This window comes from Botrytis cinerea, chromosome 14 (assembly GCF_000143535.2).
Source record: "Botrytis cinerea B05.10 chromosome 14, complete sequence".
Lineage (NCBI taxonomy): Eukaryota > Fungi > Ascomycota > Leotiomycetes > Helotiales > Sclerotiniaceae > Botrytis > Botrytis cinerea.
The window spans coordinates 33,806-55,551 of NC_037323.1; the positions used below are offsets into that span (position 1 = coordinate 33,806).

General features: G+C 37.7%; 7 protein-coding genes across 7 annotated transcripts; 3 read left to right on the top strand and 4 right to left on the bottom strand.

The window, feature by feature from the left end:
• Window positions 1-1,649: 1,649 nt before the first annotated feature.
• Window positions 1,650-5,947, bottom strand: BCIN_14g00020 (hypothetical protein). Its single transcript, XM_024696904.1, has 3 exons — window positions 5,755-5,947; window positions 5,413-5,446; window positions 1,650-5,345 (listed from the first exon to the last, which is right to left on the bottom strand). The coding sequence occupies exon 3, from the start codon at window positions 5,258-5,260 to the stop codon at window positions 1,727-1,729; it is 3,534 nt and encodes a 1,177-aa protein (XP_024552718.1). The 5' UTR covers window positions 5,261-5,345; window positions 5,413-5,446; window positions 5,755-5,947; the 3' UTR covers window positions 1,650-1,726.
• A 229-nt stretch (window positions 5,948-6,176) lies between these two features.
• Window positions 6,177-7,477, top strand: BCIN_14g00030 (hypothetical protein). Its single transcript, XM_024696905.1, has 4 exons — window positions 6,177-6,345; window positions 6,430-6,534; window positions 6,623-6,960; window positions 7,016-7,477. Exons 2-4 carry the CDS (start codon window positions 6,492-6,494, stop codon window positions 7,403-7,405), a joined length of 771 nt encoding a protein of 256 aa, XP_024552719.1. The 5' UTR covers window positions 6,177-6,345; window positions 6,430-6,491; the 3' UTR covers window positions 7,406-7,477.
• Window positions 7,478-8,660: 1,183 nt separating this feature from the next.
• On the bottom strand, window positions 8,661-9,768 carry BCIN_14g00040 (hypothetical protein). Its single transcript, XM_024696906.1, has 3 exons — window positions 9,369-9,768; window positions 9,258-9,305; window positions 8,661-9,197 (listed from the first exon to the last, which is right to left on the bottom strand). Exons 1-3 carry the CDS (start codon window positions 9,393-9,395, stop codon window positions 8,745-8,747), a joined length of 528 nt encoding a protein of 175 aa, XP_024552720.1. The 5' UTR covers window positions 9,396-9,768; the 3' UTR covers window positions 8,661-8,744.
• A 158-nt stretch (window positions 9,769-9,926) lies between these two features.
• On the top strand, window positions 9,927-10,725 carry BCIN_14g00050 (hypothetical protein). Its single transcript, XM_024696907.1, has one exon. It carries the CDS (start codon window positions 9,987-9,989, stop codon window positions 10,509-10,511), a length of 525 nt encoding a protein of 174 aa, XP_024552721.1. The 5' UTR covers window positions 9,927-9,986; the 3' UTR covers window positions 10,512-10,725.
• A 2,327-nt stretch (window positions 10,726-13,052) lies between these two features.
• BCIN_14g00060 (hypothetical protein) lies at window positions 13,053-15,193 on the bottom strand. The gene is made up of 4 exons (XM_024696908.1): window positions 14,711-15,193; window positions 14,316-14,652; window positions 13,740-14,266; window positions 13,053-13,691 (listed from the first exon to the last, which is right to left on the bottom strand). Exons 1-4 carry the CDS (start codon window positions 14,954-14,956, stop codon window positions 13,176-13,178), a joined length of 1,626 nt encoding a protein of 541 aa, XP_024552722.1. The 5' UTR covers window positions 14,957-15,193; the 3' UTR covers window positions 13,053-13,175.
• Window positions 15,194-17,098: 1,905 nt separating this feature from the next.
• On the bottom strand, window positions 17,099-17,901 carry BCIN_14g00070 (hypothetical protein). The gene has a single exon (XM_001547540.2). The coding sequence runs from the start codon at window positions 17,881-17,883 to the stop codon at window positions 17,185-17,187; it is 699 nt and encodes a 232-aa protein (XP_001547590.1). The 5' UTR covers window positions 17,884-17,901; the 3' UTR covers window positions 17,099-17,184.
• Window positions 17,902-19,731: 1,830 nt separating this feature from the next.
• BCIN_14g00080 (hypothetical protein) lies at window positions 19,732-20,934 on the top strand. Its single transcript, XM_001547539.2, has 2 exons — window positions 19,732-19,978; window positions 20,036-20,934. Exons 1-2 carry the CDS (start codon window positions 19,889-19,891, stop codon window positions 20,591-20,593), a joined length of 648 nt encoding a protein of 215 aa, XP_001547589.1. The 5' UTR covers window positions 19,732-19,888; the 3' UTR covers window positions 20,594-20,934.
• Window positions 20,935-21,746: the final 812 nt, after the last annotated feature.

Here is a 21,746-nt window from a genome sequence, read left to right on the forward strand (position 1 = left end):
ATTACCACTGTGATATAGCTAATGTAATAAAGCCATAAGCTAATGCGAAAGAGATTAGCTTTTTCAATAAGTCAATATAATGAGACTTAATACTTTCAATACTTAGCTAGCCCCTTAGACAGGATACAATTAAAGTCATTCACTTCGTTCATACAGATACAGTTCTTCTGTGTACGGAAGAAACGGAAGATATGGTACCGTGATCTGAGTTGTTTGGAGCACAATCAATGCGTTGATGATTCTTGAGGTAAACTTAGGTTCCAACGCAATCCAATGCTCAGTTCTTGTGGTATACCATTAGGGACACGAATGTAATCTCTCTTCTATGTTCAAAGACTTGTGTTCCGTACATGAATAGGATTACTATGCAATAGTTTGTTAATTCATCGTCTAATAGCTGAAGTATTTGAGACTTCACATGTTATTTTATCAAATCCGTGTACGCTTTATCATCCGCCTCGTAAGGGGAAAATTTAAGCGAAAATCTTGGTAGCGACAACAGTTTCTATTAGGTTCGCAATTGACATATTTGTAAGCACAATCAGACTCTACCTTCCTCAAAAGATTTTTACATTCATTTTTCCGGAGAGCCTTTGATGAAACATTGACTGTTTCTCTTATAAAGTGTACCTGTGTTATTGGATTACAACAATTTCAAAAGATACTGAACAAGTACTCATTATTCAATTCCATGTTTGCTTGGTTCTTGTCAAGATCGTCTGATGAGGGAGATTTTGGCAAACGGGTAGTACCCGCTGGTGTATTGGCATTTGAATGAGACCGATAATTGTTGGTATCCACAAGTTCATTTTCCCTTTGAGACGGAGAATTGACAGGTCGCGCATTTGAATTTGTTTCCATGTTTTCAGTGGGTGGTTGGGTATTGTCTATATTGTAAGAAACTAAAAGACTGCTGGACGCGGCTTAATTGTGTCGAATGTTTTTTTCAAGAATTGGGCTGTGGTGCGGCTTCAAATGATTGAATTTGGGTTCTACTAGTATTTCACGAATCGAAGAGGGGTCAAATTGGTTGATGTACATTGTTTTCTTACTTCAGTCATCTAGTGGATAAATTTTCTGTGCAAAGTCACTATTAAATGCTGGCATCGCTTGGTAGATAAGTCTGGGATTTTACTTGTGTGCACTTTGCATGCCATTTTTCATCTTGATTGAATCACATTTATTTGAGCTTGACTTAGGCTAAGAGAATCACGCCGGCCCAATTGAATGAGTGTAGCGATGGTAGTAAATAGACAATTAATACAACATATCATGCAGGACGTGTTTGTATTATTTTTTGAGCAGAGTGATATGACTATTTTAAAGCATACTACCTCTCCCAATGCACTCCGAGTTGTCTGTACTAAATTACCGCAAAACTTAAAACACCTGATACATAGTGCTTCCCTTATGAAAACAATTTTGGTTTTTTCCTTCTATAGAATTCTTTTCATATATAATATTTTTTTCCTACAAATTTTTTTTACAAAAAGTTTTTTTCTTACAAAAAATTCTTTTCTTATAAAATTTTTTTTTTTCTTTATAAAGTTTGAAGAGTAAAACAGATGTAGATTTGAAAGTATGAGAGTAATTAAATCACATCTAGAGCACATAAGAGTACCTTGTAGTAAAATCAAACTAATCATTAATGAGGAAAAAATCTTTATTTTATAAAAAAAACGAACTAATGTAGAAACTAATGAAACTATTTACTTATTTAATGCTTCTATGAAAACCTCTGACCAAATTGTCTCTGGACTTGCTCCTTTCGCCTCGATGAAGCTTGCATTTGCCTCTTCTTCATATCGGAATAGATCTCTCGACTAACTGTGGGAACAAATGTAGATTTCCAGCCGTGAACTTTCAAACCATCAACCACAATGACCCTGCCATCTTTCTTCAGCATAGAATATGTGTCCTTCCATAAGTCAGTAACAATAATGTCACTAAAAATCAAAGAGTCTGCCAGGATGATTAAACCAGATTTCATTCGACTCAAGCCCATATTAAACCTCCGCGGATCTGCGATAAAATCAAAGATGTGGAGATGGCTGCTAACGTCATCACCAAACTTTGGCATTTGACGCTGTGATGCAGCACAGACTGTGTCGAATATTACCATTTTGGCCTCCATCCCTTGGTAAGAATCTGCGGTTGATACTTGAAACTTTCGGCCCAATTTGGCAATCGACTTCATTAACAGAGCGACCTGATACTTGTACGGTGTAATGATGAGAAGATCCTCATCGGTGAGCCCTGTAATACTGGTCGACATATCAACACAAATTTTGATAGCATAGTTTGCGGTATATGTATTACCACGACTAGTACCAAAGGTTTGCTTATGACTGAATGTGTTTCGCATATCAACAAAAACAGGGTATAGAAGCCCTTTCGGACTTGGTGTAAGCTCGAAGGGTAGCATATCACCGCGAAGATACTGTAGAGCGTATTTTTCGAAGCCGATACCCCATTGCGTCAAGACTAGTTTCTGATAATCTGAAATGAGGCCATCATAGATCAGTGACGAGGTAATCTTGCTCAGACCTGGTTCCGTTCGCAATTGTTCATCGAGGAACAAACAGGGCCAGCCATTATGCTGAAGATTGTGTAAAATTGTCTGGCCGAGCTGATCCGAAAACGAGTTAACACGTCTTTTGGGTGGTTCGACGTATCGAACAGCACTTGATCCAATATAAGGAGAGATTTGCTTGGTATCGCCAACTACAAGTATACGAACAAAAGGATTGATGTGGAGTAAAGCTTCTAGTAGAGGGACACAGCCAGCTTCATCAATGACTAGAAGCTCGAAAACCGCGCGATACCATGCTAACCACGGTGTTACAGCCGCAATAGTAGTTGCAGATACAGTAGAGCAATGCGTCAAGACATCGACTGCGCAGGCCTTTGACAGTGCATTGAATTTCTCTTGGGCCTCAGAAAGCTCTGAAGTACTCTTCACTTCAGGCTTGTTGTGATTTTCTGAAAGAAATGTTACTACATCGAGGAGTTGAGTATGCCTATACTTGAGATTCTCCAACACACAATTACCATGGCAAGAAATAACACCAATGACTTGGAGCATTCTATATGCTAGTGAGCCCTCAAAGTTGTAAACCTTGGAAGGTGTACCTAAGTTGTTGGGATGGGTGAATGGCTTTGTTACATCGTATGTGCGAAATTTCAATAATTCCATATTTGATGTGTGAAGTCGTACATGCAAGACTTCGGGATCCTCTAATTTCTCCATCATACGCTTGAAGATATTAGTTGTTGCCGCGTTCGTGGTGCTCAGAATAAGTGTCTTCTTCTTAGCAAGAATGGCGCAGTGAATGAATGAAATAGTCATACTAGTTTTCCCAGTTCCAGGTGGTCCAATGACTGGTAGAATTCCCATAGGGACATTACCCACGATGCTTTTCAATTTGATGGTCTGTTTATCTGTTGCACCTCCAAATACAAAATTGAGATTGTTGTTGGATAAATCAAAGGTCATATTCTTATGGAAGAATTGATTTGAATCGTATACACCATTGCCCAAAAGCACTTGACGAATAGCTGTTCGATTACCGATCCTGGTTGAAGGTTTGTGGCCATAGCCAAGGGATTCCATGACAACCTGCCCAAATGAAGGCTCATCATCATCATTGTCTGCCGCATCGGGACCGACCACATGTTCAGCTTCATCACCATACAAACCAACATCTGGATCTGTATCTTCCACCACAACCTTAGTAAAGGTATCAGACATATCAATGTCAAAATCATCTTCAAGAGGTATAGAACATCCCGGGCTACTACCCTGGAAAAATTCATGCGGGGAAGGTGGGGGAGGTGGGGAAGGTGGGGAAGGCGAGGAATTGGGATGATCTGGATCCCATTCAATCAAAGCGCGAACTCTAGCCTTGACAGCAGTTTCTGCTTCAGCAACTCGAAGATAAACTAAAATGAAGGGTTTTGTTGGAGACAATGTACCATTTGGGGCCTCATCTGCGAGAATGAACTTGGTATCATCATCATTTTGATGCATGGTACGTGAGCATGTTAAGAGAACATTCCCATCATGATGAATCAAGTTGTTTGGCTCGACAAATGCCTCCCAGCCGTGCGTATCACCCTTAGGTTGGCGTTCTTCTGCGGATCTTGGTCGGAAATGGACATACAACTCGGATTCGGCTGCTAACAAAGTTCCACGATCGATGGAAAGCTGTGGCAATGTTAAGGAGATCGCAAAGGTTTTCGTGCAGCCTGGTTTCTTATACCACCTAGCGGGAATAGGGGTATCTCGAAGCTCTTCACAGTACTGATTGATCCATAAATGTTCTTGTACAGTTCCGAAAAAATAACGTACCGCAAAATTGCTCCAAGAAGGGAAGTGGTTGACTGCTGGAAAAACATCTGGGTATGGAAACATAGCTGGTTGATCGTTTTGTTTCTTCAACAGTTGAGTTACATTCCATTGTACCTTGGGCATACCATCCGGCGAACCATTCTTTGAGTACTGTTTGAAGCCGGGGGGAGATCCGAATTTCGCGAACATTTGAGCAGTTACATCGAAGTATTGTACCCAGAATGGATAGAAACTAGTAACATATTCGAATTCACCTTGGTCCTTCCACAATGCGATGTGGTCGTGCAGAAGCTTGGAACTGTCCATTTCTGAAATGAATGCGCCATTATTGAATCCATGAACGGAAAAGCCTCGAGCTTTGAGAACGAATTTGATTGAAATGAGTGGTCCGTCTGGTAGTTTCGAAGCAGTCAAAGATTGGACTGTTTTTCTTGCTTTTTCGTCGAGCACAATGTAAGATAGGTCGAAATCATCTGCATGGAAATGGAACTCGATATATTGCTCGTGAGGGATGGTATCAAGATAAGTGTAGCCATTGTCGACGCGGCGTGGTAAGAAAAAGCGGATGCCTTGGTATGGAGGATCACGTAGCGGGTTGCACCTGAGGATATTGATACGAGTCGCATTACCCAAATCAGCCTTTCTTCCAATGGTACCAATGTATTTGTTTTCGTGGTTGTCTAGAGAACGAAAAAGACCATAAGTTCTCTCGACATCGGGTCTATGGGATTGCATCTCGTAATTGGAAGGGTATGCAGTATCGTAATCAGTACAGTTTGGGTCTGAAGACGTATTGACTGGAGTGTAGTCGGTAGCAGAAAGAACATGTTCGAGTCGTTTGGCGAGTAGAGCGTTAGAGGCAGCTTTTTCAGAACGTGCATTTCTGGCTTTCTTGGGGTCGAAAGACATATTGGGAGATCGGAGATGAAACTGTACTCAGTCTCACCAGGATTTCAGGGGATGGGATCATGCACCACAAAGGTGAATTTTTGACCTGTTCTAAAAGTAAGCCATCATGCAGACAAGATTGTTCAAAATGTTCGCAGGAATGGTCAACTTACTCAGGATGTGTCTGGAAAATCTTCAGGGGTTTATCTAAAGATAAAAAATAAGTTAGTGAGTTTCAAAATGATTGGATGAGAGACAAGAATGTAGTTAACGGATGGTGAGCGGTGATGGATGGTGAGCGATGATGGATGGTGAGCGATGATGGATGGTGAGCGATGATGGATGGTGAGCGGTGATGGATGGTGATAGATCGATGGATGGTGATAGATCGATGGAAGTGATAGATCGGTGGAAGTGATGGATGGTGATAGATCGATGGAAGTGATGGATGTTGAGCGGTGGTGGATGTTGATAGATCGGTGGAAGTGTGAAATGAAAGGATTGGGAAAGCTTACTTGAAAAAAGTATGTGTGGAAAGTTTGTTGTTGAGATTATTGATGAGAAGAAGGGAAGGGAAATTGAGGAAGAGAAGAGGTCTTTATATACATAAGCGAGATGGTCCCGGCTTAAGTGTAGAAGAGGCCAGTTGCTGCAATTAGAGCAAACATGGTCTGCAAATAGAGCAAACATAACTTCAATTTGAATGGCGATAAGATGGTGGTTGTAGTTGGATAGTGCTCTATTGTTGTTGGATATTTTGCCAAAAATCAACATAAGAATTAAATGCAAGTGGAGTCAGTTATAAATGGAGCAACCAGCATCTCACCATTGTGTAAACAAGTTTGTTATTCTTGTCTTCTGTTGCATAGTACCTTGTGGGATAGAAGTAATAAGTCAATGTGATCTTCAAATTGATTTATCTTAGCCCTAGTAAATTGGACTGCGTTGTAAATATCTTATCATACATTCAACTCTGGATGAGACTTTTCGCGCGCACAATTCCCAATTTTAAGAAACATCTGAAATACAAATTCGCACATAACAACAATATATCTAAACACGAATTGGAACGAGTAGTAACTCGTTCCAATCTATTATATTAAAAGGCAAGCGATTCCTTGATTATATGCGCATTTGCACGAATTCATTACTCTATTAGTAGAGTGGGAGCTTACAACTCAGAAATGTAGGAAAAGTCTCAAATTCACATCTGTTTACTCCAACAACAACTCCAGCGAAGATTCAGTCAAGTATGATTGGGACGAGTCACCACTCGTCCCATTCTATTATTTCGAGTAAGTAAATTATCTCACGAACGAATATGCATTCACGAGAATTCACGGCTTCCTTGGCAGTATGGAGACTTACAATGTGCCGCAACAGAAGCAAAGATGCCTGACACGGAGCAAACAGAACAAACACTTAGCAAAGACGATGAAGGCCCATACATCGAACAAACAAACAATAAGAAAAGCACAAAAGCGAAGTCACATACTCTAGAGCCAGACTTATTAGCAAAGCATATTCGCATTTGGCATTCCTATCTACACGATAATTTTACGGGAATGAATACCGGACAGAAGATATTGTTCTTAAAGAGGAAAGCGGAGGCAAATTTGGAACAATTAATGGAAGATAGAGGTCCACTCTATAGTCTAAAGGGGGAAGAGTTTTATGAGTCTATATACTCATCACAAGACATAGATCTATATGAGAGAATAGTAGGTTCTGCGTCTTTATACAATGATATTATATTATACTAACATCTTTCAACAGGAGCATCAACGGCTGATTATTATTGAGATAACAGGATTAACAGATCAAGTTAAGAAAGGGAAGTTTATTGGGGAAGGACGGTATAAGATGGATAACTGTTTATCTTATGGTGAAAACTTGGGCGGCATCGATGGTCGAGAATTCGAGGGCAGACTCAGCATAAAGAATTGGATGATGGCGACGAGGAGGGCCGGAGGATATTGGTTTCAGCCGGGAGATAGAAGAGAAATGGAGGTATTGAGAATATTCTCCAATAAAGAATGGAGGAGAAGGCCATGGAAGGCATACATGGCCGTCAAGAGAGCTCTAAATGGAATCATAGAGAGAAGTAAGAAGAAAATTAAAACTGTGGAGGAGATGCGTCGGGAGATCATTGCGGGATTACAATGATGTTGATATCAGGAAAGTTGTGTTATAATTTCAAAATTTAAGGCGTTAATGGAAAGAAAGATAAGAATAACAGCGTGTCCTGGTTTTGAATTCATGAATGTAATTTACATCTAAAGGTTTGTGGAAAGGTCGCGCAATGTATCGGAAAGTACATTAGCTGGTTTAGTGCATGAGTTTACCCGCTTTAATTAGCGGAAAATCAACGATTGTCTAAACCTTAAAATGACGACTCAAACTACATTACGTGCCAACTGCTATCAGCCAAAACACGTTTTCACACCAAAAATCATCATTCCTTTATATAATTTTTATTATCATTATTAATATAATATAATCTTTTCTTTTTATAAACCAATTTAATGGATTCGTAGAAGCAAACGAAGTGGAAATATACTCTATATATTATATAATCATATTATATCTCTATAATAGGTTATTTTCATATTTATAGATTTATGAAACCCTTTTTGATTGATTATAAGTAATGTATTGATATTAGGATATGATTGTTTTGATTGATAAAAAGGTTAAATTATTATAGAATAATTTCAATTCAGTATATAACTTTTTGAAAATATATAAATTAATTATTAAAGATATATTCTATTAGAGTTTGTTATATATTTTTCAAATATATTATTTTTATTATTTTTTAAGTTTTAATTACTAGCTGCTGAGGAAAAAGAAATTTTCAGACTATGGATTCATAGTAGCTTTTTTTCTTTTTTTCTTATTTTTGAGATATATAAATTTTTAATTTTATTTCTTTAATCTTTATGAGGGCCAGCCCCCAAACCCCCGATCCTCGCTACGCTCGAGATTTAATTATAAATAATAATAATATTATAAACTTCACTAACCTCTCGCTTCTAGCTCGTATAAGAGCGCCGCAGATACAATTAAGCTTTAAAACCTTAGAACCTCAAAACCTCAAAACCTTATAAATCTCATTAATCTCATCCTAATTCTTATCCTAATTCTCTTTCTAATTCTCTTTCTAATTCTCGCTTACATAATCTGACAGCTTATTATTCAAGGATGTTGAGATTTCGATTTAAATTTATAGTAAAATATCTATATTAATATATAACTTTACAATTAAATCTTAAAAAGTAATAAAAATAATATGCTTAAAAAGCATATAGTAAACTCTATTAGAATATATCTTTAGTAATTAATTTATATATTTTCAAAAGATTATATATTAGATTGAAGTTTTATAATGATTTAGCTTCCTTATCGATTGGAACAACTTTATTATAATATCGGCATATTACTTATGACTAATCAGAAGGGGTTTTATGAATCTGTAAATATGAAAATGACCTATTATAGGGTGTTAGACTATCCCAATTGACTTGCTGTATATGGCCATGGACAAGGGCATAGAGCTCGCAGAATTTTTCAACCATTTATTGTGGGCACCGTGTCGACGTGTCATTGGTAGGTGTTCTCGCATGTGATCTTTTTCCATGTCCTTCCCCAAGTAAAAGAATAACGTTTTCGGAATTTTATTGAAGAGGGCCGATTCAACATTCTCCTTACCTCCAATTGGAGATGAAGAATAAACGTACTCTCGAGCTTCATCCCCAAAACTTTGCGGGACAATGTCTAAGACAGCGAGAGCGTCTTTGAGTGGGACATAAGTTGGAACCACATTTGGTTCAGTAAAGGTCGACAACTTCTCTCTCGAAGATTGTTTGTCAGGATGAAGATAGTTATCAAGTTTGGCAGATGCGCTTGCATTTGGTTGAATGTCAACATGATCTTTCACCTTTTTCTGAAACTCGGTCTTGCCGCTCCATAAACAAAGTAAGTATGAATTTGATGATAATGAGGGGAATTTGCATACCAGAAGTTGCGAATTGTGTTTCAAGTTTCGGGCCAGATTGCTGGGGGCCTATAGATAGCAACAAAGTGGTTAGAGGTGATCCAAGAGGATGAGGAATGCGATCCAACTTACATTTTGTTTACGAAACCAATATTGCATTTTGAAAAGGATTAGTAGCTATGAACCGCTACAAATGATGCAATGTTTGGTGGTGTCGATATTAGTGGGACGAGAAGGGGAGGATGTATCTGGCAGAAATACCTCTCTGCCACAGAAGATGAGAGGAAGAGTAAGGTTATCGAGAAGAAAGTATTGAGATTATTTGCGGTTGCTTTGGATTAATATCGGAAACTGACAGAGTTACTGCTCTGCCAGAGAAGAAGAGAGGAATAGTAAATGGCATGTAAATAAAATTGATTATGATGTTTGTTGGTGTTTTGGTTTACAATAATGAGAAAGTAAATTGAGCAGTTGGCGTCATTATATCAGGCCGAGAAAGAGATCAGTTATCAGCTCGAAATTTAAACGATCCAATGATAATTTGAAGATATTTTTTTTCGAATATGGATTTGTGCGGAAATAATCTTTGATGGTGAAGCTTGCGGTGCGGAGGGTGAAGACATTTTGTTTTCACTTTATCGAATCTGTGGTCAACTTTACAATTCTCGGTTTCCAGACCACTATCATTTAGATTCAAAGTTGAGGTTATAGAAATAGTATCTTGTTGCAATTAAGGTATCAACATCAACAATGACAGAAGTAACAAAATCAGAGGCGCCCTTGGTGTCCTCAAGGGTGTGTCTGTTCAAATTTAAGGGAATCACAAAGAAGATTCTCTCTGAGAATACAAGGAAAAGCGATGAGAAGATGGGGTCTGCAGAAAAATCTGGTCAAGAGGTCCAATACTCGGGTGTGGTAACACGCGGGGATCTATGTAATAAGAGCACCTTGTTATCTGAGAAGGAACTAGGGAAGAACGAGTTGCTATCATTGGAAGAGATTTGGGATAACAATAGCGAATCTGGAAAAGTACGAAACAAGAATGGATTTACAACACTTTGTTCGGCGCAAACACTCGAAATTTTTGACAATCTGCTTGCAGCGGAAGAATACGTGCCAGAAGGTCTCACTACTAAAAAGGTGGAAGATGGTGAATCTGAAACTATTGCATCGAAAAGTCGCAGCTGTGGAATTGTGATTGCTTCTCCATTAGAAGCGATTTCGGAAAAGAAAACATCGACGGCGGCAGAACATGGTATGTTATCGCAGGAGTAAATTCACTTAGCAGCTGCAAGAGATGGGGGCATAAGGGGAAAGGCTACCAAGTGGAACGGGAAGCGTAACGAGATGACAAGACCGCTATTAGGGATCAATGACGTTGAACTTGAGGTTCGGGCGTGCCATTATTGGAATATCGACACTCAATCGTACATTGATATACATCGTTCAGCGCCAAAAAGAGAATCCAAGAAAATGACCAAAAGTCCCAAAGTCATCAAGCATAAAAAACGATTTGGTGATGTGAGAGTGAAAACACGTGATTTATAGGTCACGTGCTACCAACATCTAGTATTTATAGCTTCATTTCTGTAGACCTAAAAATATCATTGAATTTTCTACCTTCCAAATTGACTCCTGAAGAATTGAATGACCAAATCTTACCGTCTCTCTTATTTCGCTATTGTAATATAGTGATTTACCCCATTTTACTATATATAGCCACTTGCTTTAATTTATGCTTGATATATGCGAAGGCTTTTCTTGTGTGACCATTACCACCTTCTACTCTTTTACAGTGATCTCATTATCACAATAGGAAAACTATCCATGTTGTCAGAGGGAATGTTTGTAAAAAGCATGATACTCCCTTACTTGTCGAACGAGTTGTATGCTGCAATTTTTCCAATGCGTAGAATTAACTCTCCAACAACTTTTCAAACGTGTTGAAAATTCTTGATATGTCAAAGGAAATTGGAATTGATTGGAAACCCTAGATTGACCATACCATTCTTCGAATGGCGAGGAACTGATGACGAGATCCTCTACTTCTTCTAAGCTAGTAAACTTTTTCCATCTTTGAAGCTTCTTGAGATTACCGAAAAATAGGGTCCTGATTGATAATATATTCTTGAACACTATTGAAGCTTCCGATGATTTACAGATCCTCTTATTCAACTTGGCTTTAGAAAGAGATCGAAGAGAATCTCCGGCTTCCCTTATACAACCCAAACGGTCAGTTTCGTATGGTCGATCCCAAATTATGTCTTCTCCCTTGTTTTCAGACTGCAAGGAGTTGACTGTATGGGTGATTATTTGATGAAGAACGGTAAAATGTTTAGGAAAACAAGACCCAATAGATGGAATGATACTTGGAATGTTTTGAGACAACTTTATTATCTTTGAATCGTTTGAATATGAGTCGAATTGAGCAAATGATGATTCCCAAAAGGATTTCAATTCATCCATGTAGATTGAGTGACTTCTTGAATACCATAAACAAGCTTCAACAATTCTATTCCGCATTGCAGGCTGAAGTGGTGAGCGGACAAGAGAATTACTGCCCGGACTGTTACCCCCGGCAGTCAAAACGAGAGCATAGAATCCCGGGGCAAGGAGAATAGGTGTACCAATATGGAGTGACATCTGGCAAACTAATGCGTTTCTATCAAAGAAGTCTTTCCAAAATATATCTGCTTCCATTGACTTTGTGGCTAAACCAAATCGAAGGCGTTGTCTCTCATCAGACTTTACAATTTGACTGTAGACCTGTTTTTTTCAAATTTGGAGCCTGTTGAATAATGGAGCAAATAGCTGAGCGACTCACTAAATGAAAATAATCATTAAAGGTAGAATGATTCTGCTCCAAGGCTTGTATGTGAAGGTTGAGTTGTCCCTGTAAATCTGATATTTTTGTAATGGGTTGAATAGGGTCATGATAGGTAGCCCTAGTTGCTTCTCTCAATTTTTCAAGATCAAAGAGATTTAAAATTTGTTTATTCATAACAGCGGTCAATCCATTTAAGGGATCCCATTCTGGTGGCTGACAATTGTATCCGTCGTAAGGATGGGGTACGAGGGGTATAGGTGATGGATCATTTATGATATCTTTACTTGTCGAGTGTGTTGCATTGATCTCATCACCTGAGAGGACTGTGGTTGATGTTTGTGACTCTTGAACAATTCCTTGAGTGGTACCGCGAGCAGGGCTGTTTTGTGAAAGCGTGATTGTATTATCCCCTATAGTAGCAAAGTTAATAATTTCAACGAAAAGAAATTCAATATAAATCCTTATACAAATTTTTTATTTGTATATTACATTTATAATATATTCAATTCATTAATAATAATATAGTCAATTCATTAATAATAAATAGAATCGGTATAGATTGAGATTCATTTAGTATTGATTTTTAATAAAAAAAAAGAAAATAGGGATTTTGAAAGGTCTTAGAGATTTCAGGATTGATGAATATTAGAATTCTAGAAAGTGGATAGAAGGGAAGCGAGTGTAAAAACTAGAAGGAGGAGAGGAATGAATATAAGAACTAGAATGTGAATGAAAGGTATTAATCGAAAGCTTAAAGGGAAAGGGAATAAAAGATAAATCATTTATATTATTTTCAATTTATTCTTCAATTAAAGGTTTTATCATTATATTATATTATACAGAATATATTGTTTATATATATTATCCATTTAGTTTTAATCCATATATTTATATCCATTTCAATTATTAATTGAATTCAATATAAATAAAATATTGATTATTTGAAATTAGAATTCAAATTAGAATTTAAGAATTTCATTAAATCCCTTTGGAATAAAAATTTCTAATCATTTATAAAAAAAAAGTCTTTTAATCAATATTTTAAAAACGCTTTTTTTAATATATTATAAAAATATTGAATATTTTCTGGGGCTGACAAAGCGGCCACTTCGTCAATCGCGGATTCTGCCACCACAGGGATCCCTAGTTTCAACGAGATCAACTCGAACTAATGGTTGAGGCTTTGGGAGACTTTCTCTTGTCAACAAACCACTGGCCATATTAGTTGAAGTAGGCTGAAACAAGGGACTGGCTTGATTTCGACCAGCTTCATGCCCATGTTTACTCCTACGAACTGAGGACTGGGAAAGACCAACTTCAATTTCTGGTGTTGATCCACTAGGACGACAATGATGCCGAGTTACTTCACCCAATGTAATGCTTTGATTCGAAAGGGATATTGGGTTGGTATTTCTATTGGTAGGTCTGGTTTGAGCCGAAGTCGGATTGGCTGTATTTTGAAGGCGGGTTGATTGATCAGCCGTCGATGATATGACGTTGGAGTGTGTTCTCCGGGAAGTGTTCGAAGGAGGGGTTTGAGGAATCCATGAGATTGGTTGTGAAATGATTTTCAATGATGGATGGGTTTCAAGATGATGGGGTGGATAACCAGTCTTGTTATGAAGTTCCTGCATAAAATTAAGAATAGTGACGAGAAGGGATTTGTGATTTCTAACCATTATACGATTGACAAAAGAGTTCCAATCTTCCAAGTCGTGATCCGGATACTGGAGAATTGTATTCGCAAGTGATAGTCGTGGGAGAAATGTAGTGGTATCAATTTGGTAACCATATAATTTAGCGATGCTATCCAAGTTAATATCAGCTGGGATGAAGGCACCTCTAGATTCACGACCTATGCTTTCAATAATAGCTAAGCGGAATAGCCATTCGCTGTAGTTTTTGAATGTGCCAAAGACGGTAATGGGTCGTGGCATGCTTCGAGGGTAGCCCAGCGAGTGTGAATTATTCATTAATCTTTGATTTGGGGATATCTCGATGACGATTCCTCTGCCAATTCTGGGGCTGGCAGTGTTTCTGGAAGAAATGTGGTCAGACGTTGGTGTGGATTGTTGTATCTCAAAGAATGGCATTGTTCTTTTGAACACCAGTGCGGTAAATGGTTCCATGTTGCAATATTCTTGGAAGGTTGGTAGGCATATTCGACCGGGAAATTGTCCATCTTGAGCGATGCCGAGGTGTACTAGATATGTTAAGAATTCTCCAAGCAATCTGCGTACTTGGGGACTCACTTCGAACTGTATATAGAGCTGGATCATCTTCAAGGACTCTAATAAGGGTTGGGGAAGAATTAGGATCGATGAGATGAATTCGGATGGTGCTAGTGTATTTATTTCGATCGTCCCCAACACATAACGAAGCTTTTGCAATCGCTCTATTGTGGAATCTTTGCTTGGCATTTTCATCAAAACATGATTCTATTATTGTAGTTGCAACACGAGTTATTCTCTTAACCATCAAATCAACACCAGGTATAATTTTAGCATCGTTCCTATCGAGGTAGGTATCGGTAGAAAATTGTTCGTTTTCGGAGGCGTAGCCTTTGAGGAGTAATTCTTCTCGAATATCCTACACTGATTAGTTATAGTATTAGGAGATGGAGTTGGCATGCCTTTCATTCATTCACAACATCTAGATTGGATAATATGCCTTCGGGAAAGTATCTGTACAGCAAATCTCTTGCTTCGTCGCTGCACAATGTTCTAGGTCTGGAGTCGATGGATGTATATCCTATAGACTTATCTTGTTCTGGAGTCAAGTAGACATTTTGACATAGCAAATCCGGAAATGAAGAGGATATATGGATGTTTGGGCCGGATATGTTAACGAAAGCTGTGTCGTTGATAGTATCCTCTCTCGAGAACCCAGACATTGTAAAATTTGTATCAAGAATAGATTTATGGGGTGACTTTACTGTGTTAGTTAATTTTTGTGAGAGATTGTGTAGTAGCAGAAGAGTTAATTGTGGAACATTGCGTGATAAGAGACTAGGCTTCGCTTACTTCGAAGCTCTAATCCCTAGTAGGAAAAAGAGGTGTAAAGATCCTACACTACAAGAGAAGAAGAAGGTCGAAATGCCAAGACAGAATGACAACTGTGCGCAACTTACAGTGGAATGAATGAAAGAAAGTAGGATTGTTATTTGGATTTGATGGGGGGAAGGGGATACTATATACTTGTCCGCTTGATAATAGTATCGGGATGAAAATTTTCAATGAATGTGATACTATTAATAATACCGGAAAAGCCTTGGTGTGGTCGGATAAGCATTTTCGTAAAGTATATCCAGAATGATCTCTATGGTGGCAGAATCCGCAATTAACAAAGTAGCCGCTTTATCAGCTCCAGAAAATATTCAATATTTTTATATTGTATTGAAAAAAGCGTTTTTAAAGTATTGATTAGAGAACTTTTTCTTTTATAAATAATTAAAAATTTTTATTTCAAAAAGATTTAATGAAATTCTTGAATTTTAATTTGAATTTTAGTTTAAGATGATTAATATTTTATTTATATTGAATTCGATTAGTAATTGGATTGAATATGAATATATAGATTAAAACTAGATAGATAATATATATAAATAGTATATTCTATATAGTATAGTATAATAATAAAGCTTTTAATTAAAGAATAAATTGAAAATGAAATAAATAATCCTCTTTAAGCTTTCGACTAATACCTCCCCCTCTTCTTCTAATTCTTCCCCTTCTCCTAACTTTTACATTCGTTCCCCTTCTCCTTCTAATTCTTACATTCACTCTCCTTTCGTTTATTTTTTTTAAAATTCTAATATTTATCGATTCTGAAATCTCTAAAGCCTTTTAAAACTATTATTTTCTTTTTTTTTATCAAAAGTCAATATTAAATGGATTTCATTTTATACTAATTCTATTCGTTATTAATAAATTAGCTGTATCGTTATTAATGAATTGAATATATTATAAATATAATATACATATAAAAATTTGTATAAGGATTTATATTGAATTTCTTTTTATCGAAATTATTAACTTTGCTACTACAGGGGATCCGACAATGTAGAATACGATAAGGCAACTAAGCGAAATAACTAGTTTGCTCTAAGGATTAATCGAATATATGATCGATGGATGATTAAAAAATTATTGGAAATGTATTCCTACATGTACATCGACTAAAGGATATTCAAAGGGTGAATACAGATATTTTTGTAGGTCGAGGAATTGAACTTGAAAGCAATCTTTTTATTGCTGCACCTTTGGCTATAGTGAGAGCAATGGACAAGATTTGTCAAATCTCCGTCGTTATATTCAAAGGCAACAGTCGCTCCGTCGACCTTGAAGTAAATCTTATCCCATCAAACAGCATATTTCCCGAAACATTGTCAGAGACTTTACGAGTCTTTCAAAATATAGAGCATAAATAATACTTTTTGGATAGGCAAAAGACGGACTAAATGTTACTTTTCAAAATCTTTGATTCGCATGACTCAGTATCTCGATATTAGTATCTGTTCTGTAATTTTTTTTTATAAGAAATTGTGCTAACAAACATCTTGGATAATTTTTCCCCATGCTTCTTTTGAATATCACGATTTTGCCAACGCAAGACCCCGAGAGATTGTTGAGATCAGAGCTGTTGTATTTTATGGTAAAGTAGGAGAACAATATGGAAGATTCCATGGATGGTATGTTCTTTCCGAACGAAATCATCATAGAGAGTATCTCTTTTCGGTATCTAGACTTCACGTTGCCAAAGTAGCATGGAGATTCATTGTAATAGAAAAATAATATACAATTGTGTATGCACCGGCTTATGTGGCAATTGATAGTAGCGCGTCAAGAGTAGAGACTAAACTAGTCATCAATGTGCATGAATCTTTCTTTTGATTGATTAAAATTTGCACATGTATATATGAAGTCAGGATATAAATCAGGAAAGGTGGCTGAAAGACATGTGTTCGAATCATCTTACAGTATAGTTTTGGTTGCAATGGTTATCTAGGGAACCATATTGAAGTCGATTTTTTCGCTAGACCCCACTACAAAGCCGTTCTTATTATCTTCTAGAAGAAGTCTTGTAGCTCCAAGAAGCTGTTTCTTTTCTTCCTCTTGCCATTTATTCTCCTACCACGTTCACGAAATTATCCGTAAATCCTTTGGCTGCCTCGTGAACACCTTCATTCCGCCACATAGCCTCCTTCTCATAGATTTCCACATCGTGGAATTCCCAACCCTTCAGCGTCAATTCCATCATTTCTCTTTGAGTCCAGTGATCGAGTGTAGACATAGCGATAGGCTTGGTACCGGGTCTAATCACCGCCTGCACTGCGTGGAGAATTGGATAAAATGGCACTTCCTTCCAGCATGTTACGACCGCCTTTCCACCGGATTTTAAAGTTCGACACAACTCTTTTGCACCAATAACAGGATCAGAGTAGGAGAAAATTCTGAAATTTTTTATAGAAATATCAAAAATCTCGTAGGCGTAGCTTAAACTCACGCCATCCATAACACCCGTCTTAACTCGACCCTGCCAGCCATTCGAATTGATGAGATGCTCAATCAAAGCTATCATGCCTGACGCAACGTCTGCGGCGTGAACTTGAGCCTCAGAATATGCCTTCAAAATGGCCTCCGTCACCATACCTGAACCACAAGCACTGTCGAGTATATTTGGGCTCTCAGGTAAGTCAGATGAAAGAGAAATTGCGTGATCAATGGCTCTACGAGTACTACCCCCAAGTCGGCGCTCATAGGTTGAGGCTTGTGTATTGAAAGAGTCGCAAAGAGGGGAGACGTCGGTTGTTGTAGCCATGATTGCTGAATACTGTACTTTTTGGTTCGTGGAAATAGAAAAACACTTCAATATTTTCACAATGTAATTTGTGAAATTCGGATATTGAACAAGATGAATCAAGGCAAATGTGCATGGTCGTTCGCGCATGAGTAAATGATAGCGGCTTTCCAGGTCTCGGAGTATCACGTAAGTAATTCATCTTTATCAATGGAAAGCTCAGCTTACGTATGATATAAGTCTTTTTGAGGCAAATGATAACAATACTCTACGTTTTAATGCAGATTGCTAGGTTTAAGTATAGACTTAATACTTTAATTAAATTAATCTTCGATCAAATCTTATATGAATTCTCTGAAATATTTTATAACTTTTCGTAATTATAAGGTCTACCATCACCCATACATGGCTAGTTCTTTAAGTAGAATAGAATTAGACGATTAGAACCTAGGCAATCGTGAGTGCTATGTCTTCCCTATCCTTCTCATACGAACAGTTATATAATGTGGCTATTTCATGTGAAGAGGATTCGATATCATGGATAATGCCGAGCACAATGCCTTTCAATATAGAATTATCATCACTTTGCAACAACAACATATCTATTCTGATGTTTCCCGATGGTCCGGGTCCTTCTAAGATTGTGAAAGGCCTAAAGTAGCTTCAACTTGTGGACTCAATCCATCTTATCACAAACTCCAACTTATACATCTGGAGTCACGAAAGTTAAACGTATATAGATAGTTTTTGTCACATTCTGCCTTTTGAGCAATGAATTACAGAAAGTATGTGAAGTAGGTAATGGAAAGCAATCCAGGGTTAGGATTATACGATCACTAAATCTTTCTCACAGTTCAGTTGAAGGATATCAAAGTGGTGGTGCTCAGGTAATATAATACTAGGCAGTGCGAAGAGTTTGTCCTAAGGATCCGTAGCTTCTAAACTTAATCCGACTACCACAAAATCGAGAATATCTTTGGTGGAAGCTCGTGATATACATCCAAATCGCGTGGATATATCATTACAAGTATCATAGTGTGAACGTAGTGAATGATTTCAATTTAATGGCTACTACAATGTAGCCCTAAGCGAATATGAAAGATACTAGCCCTTACAACACATGTAACGGTAAGAACATGGACGCCACTGGATACAAACTTTATTCTCAACAAAACCCTTAAGTCATAGAAAACGATTTATGTAGTGCTGAAAAATATATGTAGCATATCAAAGTATCTACATTGTGAGCATCCTCAATGAAATTCGTAATTAAAAGAATAATAGCAACAAAAAGGGCGACAAGAAAAATGGAAGATTCATTGAAAATATCATGTATATATTTTTCCTCTAGAAACGTCTTAGAAAGTATACTAGCAACCCATTGAAGATATATACCGACATGAATTCCTAATCCATATATATCTGAGTTTCCCACATATCCACATGAAGCATTTGTGAGTTCTGAGGGCATTTTTGCTGTCTTTTTCGGGTTTAATGGTCGCAGAAGCAGAGGAAGAATGAAAAGAAAGAAGTGCAGGCTCATATTTCAGGTTATGTGACAACCCCCATTGATAATGCAGTATTCCCTGATGTAAAATCTAAACGCAAATAGGAAACACTTGCGAAAGACAAGGCTAGGCACTTCTGCGGGGATTTATTTATCCACTCAATCATGAACACGCACGTCTCCTTGGGAGAGCGACCACACTCATACTCGTGAAGAATGCCTATGCAAGATAACAAATCGGGAATTTTGAGCATTAATACTCTGTAAACATTTATAAAGATACCAGGGAAGGCACAGCCCAAAATGATTGATAAATTCGCAAGTATATAGTCAGCAGTATCCCCTAATTTTAATCAACCATCGTACCTCCAGCAGCATAACCAGCTCGTTCCAAATTTCACATCACAACAGTCGTTGAATTGAGGTTATAACCAACTATTGGATACAATTTAATGAATCAAGGTATTAAAATGTCCCTATAATCTGATAAGGGCATTTTTCTAACAAAATCTTTGCAAGATGGAGACAAATTCCAAGCCTGGTCCTAAGACCCCAGATATTAAGCTGGTTATGATCGATGTCAAGATGCAGATTCGTACTCTCCACGCGGTAGGCAAACAGAGCCTTGCTAATCCTAACCTTCATAACTAACTATCTCTTTCACAGAAAATTACTTTCCTTCAGGAAACAGGTGGAATGACAGAAGAAATCGAACGAATGATGACTGATCTCATAGTTCTTTGCAACAAAGGCGACTCTATTTCGACAACTCGCACACCAGAGCCTGCGGGAACCACAGTTTTCCCAAAGCTCCTCTCAAGGCCCAAGACGATGCAGGCAAAGTCTGGATATGCTGGTCCGAATCTGACACATCTCTTGTCAATGCCTGGAGACACCATTATCGCTTACGCATATATCAGTGAGGTGATTGCCGTCGGTTTCAATACGCGAACAAATTTAGGAGGTAGATTTCCTGTTGATACTGCGAAGATGGTTTATCCACAACCTGATGAGAAGGTCGAAATATTCATTGCCAAAAATCCACTTACCATATATAATAATACTCCATTTCTTTTGAATTATAAGGCCGGACAATATATTAGAGTGTGCAGTTGGGAAGAGGATAGGATTTACGCCTATGGCTTTAGTCTTAGTACTCTTGCTATGGGCAGATTTGATGTCAGATATGACTTCAATAAAATTGAGTGGCTTAAACAAATCTAAAGACTTTTATAGAATAAGACGAGGTTCTAAGTATGATACATAGTTCTCCTTTCAACTAAAGAAGTTATTATTTCTCTAATGCTGTCGAGTCCTTCTATACTACCCGGAATATAACCTCTATCGTCTCTTAGTACAGCCTCCAATTTGGCTTCTTCCACATTCCCTTCCCTAATAATACCGTGCTTTTACTATAAGCCGAGAAGAACGGAGCTCCAATCCTGTTCCGACAGTGGCAGATAAGAAGTTTTCTTAAGAACAATTGCTGACCCTTCTTACCCACCACACTTTGTAAGTACGGATTGAGTCGCGAAGGCTGTTCAATTAAATCTGTGATGCGAACATGTATGCATGGGATACATTAACGAGCCACACAGCGTAGGTCAACAGATCAACACGACAGTCATGTATCACAATCAATGTTAAGAGTGGTGGTCTAAAACTTAAGTTAGACCAGTGCAATTTTGTTGTGAAGTTGACAACACAAGCCCCGGTGCAAAACATAACTAAATACCCTTGCAAAATATATTAAATATAATGCGATCATAACGGAACAAAAGAAAAAGATTTAGAAGATTAAAAAGAAAATCAGACAGAGATTTCCTGAACATCAAGTAGGGAATTTGTATAAATCTTTAATCAAAAACAGTTTCCAGTAGATATAAACGTATTGTGTTCAAGATGTGAGGTTTCTTCAGGAAGATTGGGAGCAATGCAACTCTGGGATGACCCATGGACAGGTAGTTAGTGAACAGAGCTGTTGTTGACAAGGTCAAAGAAGCTCAGGCCGTTCAATATCAAAAGCATAGGTCTCTCAAGACTCGAGGCCCTTGTCGCTCAAGTCTATTTCCTATGGATATTATAGTATTTCCATTTAACAAGGAATCATTGGGGAGGGAATGGGAATGGGAATGAAATCGGTTCCTGTGATGATACTGAAAATTTCATCATATTCTACCAATTCGTATCAACCTTGAACTATACAATTATGAAATTGCAACAAGTTTGTAAGTTACTGTATCTGAGAGTGTGCGACATAGCAAGAGAATGAGGCGCCTATCAAATACTCCAGGAAGAATGAGTTCTGATGATCCATCGAAAAATGAAACTAAAAGCACTCCTGCAATGACGCAGGTCAACGTAAATTTAGGTGACT